Source organism: Euprymna scolopes, unplaced genomic scaffold (assembly GCF_053919585.1).
Source record: "Euprymna scolopes isolate OS-2025 unplaced genomic scaffold, ASM5391958v1 sca16, whole genome shotgun sequence".
NCBI classification, from domain to species: Eukaryota; Metazoa; Mollusca; class Cephalopoda; order Sepiida; family Sepiolidae; genus Euprymna; species Euprymna scolopes.
In genome coordinates, this window is record NW_027633169.1 from 221,256 (window position 1) to 223,879 (window position 2,624).

Sequence of the window (2,624 nt, forward strand, 5' to 3'; positions counted from 1 at the left end):
TCATCATTCAATAAAATAAAAAGCTATAGCAAACATCTAAATGACTACTTTAAATACAGTTCCTGATTTCAAAAAAAGAAAAACTAAAAGGTAACTATCTCTATATATTTTTAAATCAAATTTATTATGTAAATTCAAAAAAATATATATTTTTTCTACTCATTTCTATCTCTAACCTATACTAATTTTCTTATAAATTTTAAATCCAAACCTTTTACTTCAATTTTTCAGATTCATCTGCCTTACTTTTAATGCTAGGTTTATTTTTGGTGTCTTGTAAATTCAATAGAAATCCTCCTAAATTTGCTGATGAGGAGACCGTGCTTACCAAAAAAACTATGTATAATTGTTCTACGTGACTTCATGTATACCACAAATAAAAAGCACGGATTTCCGAAACGATCGTACAGATAATTGACTTTGTTGTTGTTCCTTCTTATGAAACTGATTTTTAATTTAATTAAAATTTGATTTTTTAATTAAAAAATTTTTTTTTTTTTTAATTTTTAAATTGTAAATCACATTACTTAATATATATATATATATATATATATATATATATGTGAAAAATTCAAAAATTGTAATTTTATGTTTATCTTTTCAGAATGATGCACCTTTCGATGCATGCATGGACTACAAATTACGCCTGACCCCTATGTCAAGTTTCAACGGCTATGGCACTGCACGTGGGATCGCTAAGCTCTACGGAATCATTTCGAATGGAGGTGTCCACGAGAACAAAACTCTCTTCAAGGAATCAACATTGGATGCGATGGAGGTGCCGCTCGTGAAAGGTTTGGATCTTGTGATCGGCGTTAATAATTCTTTCGGACCCGGCCTCATGTTGATTAAATCCCCGAAGGTAAGTTTCGTAATGATTTCCTGTCATTCTGTGACTTCATCGGAAACTTCCCCTTCGTTCGTCCTTCTCCTCCTCATCACTTTCGTCAGCATCATTTCATATGTATAGGACAACCTCCAGAAATTGATTAATTCTATAATAGTAAAATACTATCTTAAATTGTTAGGTGTGAGTATAGAAGATTTAAGAGAGGTGAAAGTACAGACGAGTTAAAAACAACTCTCTCCCCTCCCAATATTAAGAATGGCTTTCTGAATAAGTTTTTTATTTCAGAACGGTCTCTATTCCATAATAGTAAAATACTACCCCCCTCCTTATATTAAGAATTATTAAATTGCCTTCTATTAAGAATTATTAAATTCTTACGTGAAAGTACAGAAGAATTAAAAATGATCACCCTCCCAATATTAAGAACGGCTTTCTAAATAATAACATTTGTATTTCGGCACGGTCCCTATTCCATAATAGCAAAATACTATCCTCCCTCTCTATATTAAGAATTAATAAATTGTTAGGTGAAAATACAGATGAGTTAAAAAATTCTTTCCTCTCTCAATATTAAGAATGGCTTTCTAAATAACTTTTTTATTTCAGAACAGTCCCTATTCCATAATAGTAAAATACTATCACCCTCCTTATATTAAGAATTAATAAGTTGTTAGGTGTAAATACAGAAGATTTAAAAAAGGATCACTCTCCCAATATTAAGAACGGCTTTCTAAATAATAACATTTGTATTTCGGCACGGTCCCTATTCCATAATGGAAAAATATTATCCTCCCTCTCTATATTAAGAATTAATAAATTGTTAGGTGAAAATACAGATAAGTTTAAAAATTCTCTCCCCTCTAAATATTAAGAATGGCTTTCTAAATAACGCAACCACTGCCTTCCATAGTTGTCGTCTCACCACGTTTTTAGCCAAGTAAGTCTCTGGCCAGCTTTGGGTAGGATCAGATAATGAATAAACATGGGTTTATAAGACCACATAATCCAACCTTGATCGCTCTTCAGGGCCCGTGGCGCAGTGGATAGAGACATTGAATCCCTACGGTTCCAGGTGAGAATTGTCTGAAGATAGCGGTTTCAATCCTATTTCGCTTGTATATATATAGATGATGTAAATTTCTTTTTCAGGGTAACACCATGTTTGGACATCCGGGTTTCGGTGGTCAGATGGGTATTGCCGACCGACAAAACAATCTCGGAATTGCCTATCTTACAAACAACCTGGCTATGTTTGACCACATCGGCCGATTGTATACGAGACTGAGCGAGGCGCTGTATGATTCTTTGGCGGAAATCCAAACTGGGAACTGATTGGCTTCGCGGTGGATTCTTCGATAGTCTTTTAATCGATTAAAAGACTATCACATTGTTTTCTAAATAAAGTTGGTAATGAATTTTAAGCTTTTGATTATGCTTGAAGTGTGACCCCGTTAGGAACTTTCTGGTGCAAAATTTAAGTGTTTTGTCCTTGTTCAGAATTTTCCCTATATTAAAAGCAAAAAACTAACAAAAACATGTGTATGACCTTTTCTTTATTGTTTTTTATTTTGTAAAAAGGAATCACCACTTATCAAGACCCAGAAGCCACTCGAGGATAAGGGTTAAAGAGTGTAAATTAGTCAAAAGGACAATCTTTAGAAGTGTAAATTTGGTAAATTGGATTACTTAAGGGCAACAACTCATCAAGAACTTGTTTACATTGGACTTGAAGATGGCCATATTGTAGTCAGCTGGAAAGCAGGTAAATGGAACA

General features: G+C 33.3%; 1 protein-coding gene across 1 annotated transcript; it reads left to right on the forward strand.

The window, feature by feature from the left end:
• The first annotated feature begins 598 nt into the window (after window positions 1-598).
• LOC145273777 (beta-lactamase domain-containing protein 2-like) lies at window positions 599-2,384 on the forward strand. Its single transcript, XM_080127115.1, has 2 exons — window positions 599-862; window positions 2,000-2,384. Exons 1-2 carry the CDS (start codon window positions 629-631, stop codon window positions 2,180-2,182), a joined length of 417 nt encoding a protein of 138 aa, XP_079983241.1. The 5' UTR covers window positions 599-628; the 3' UTR covers window positions 2,183-2,384.
• Window positions 2,385-2,624: the final 240 nt, after the last annotated feature.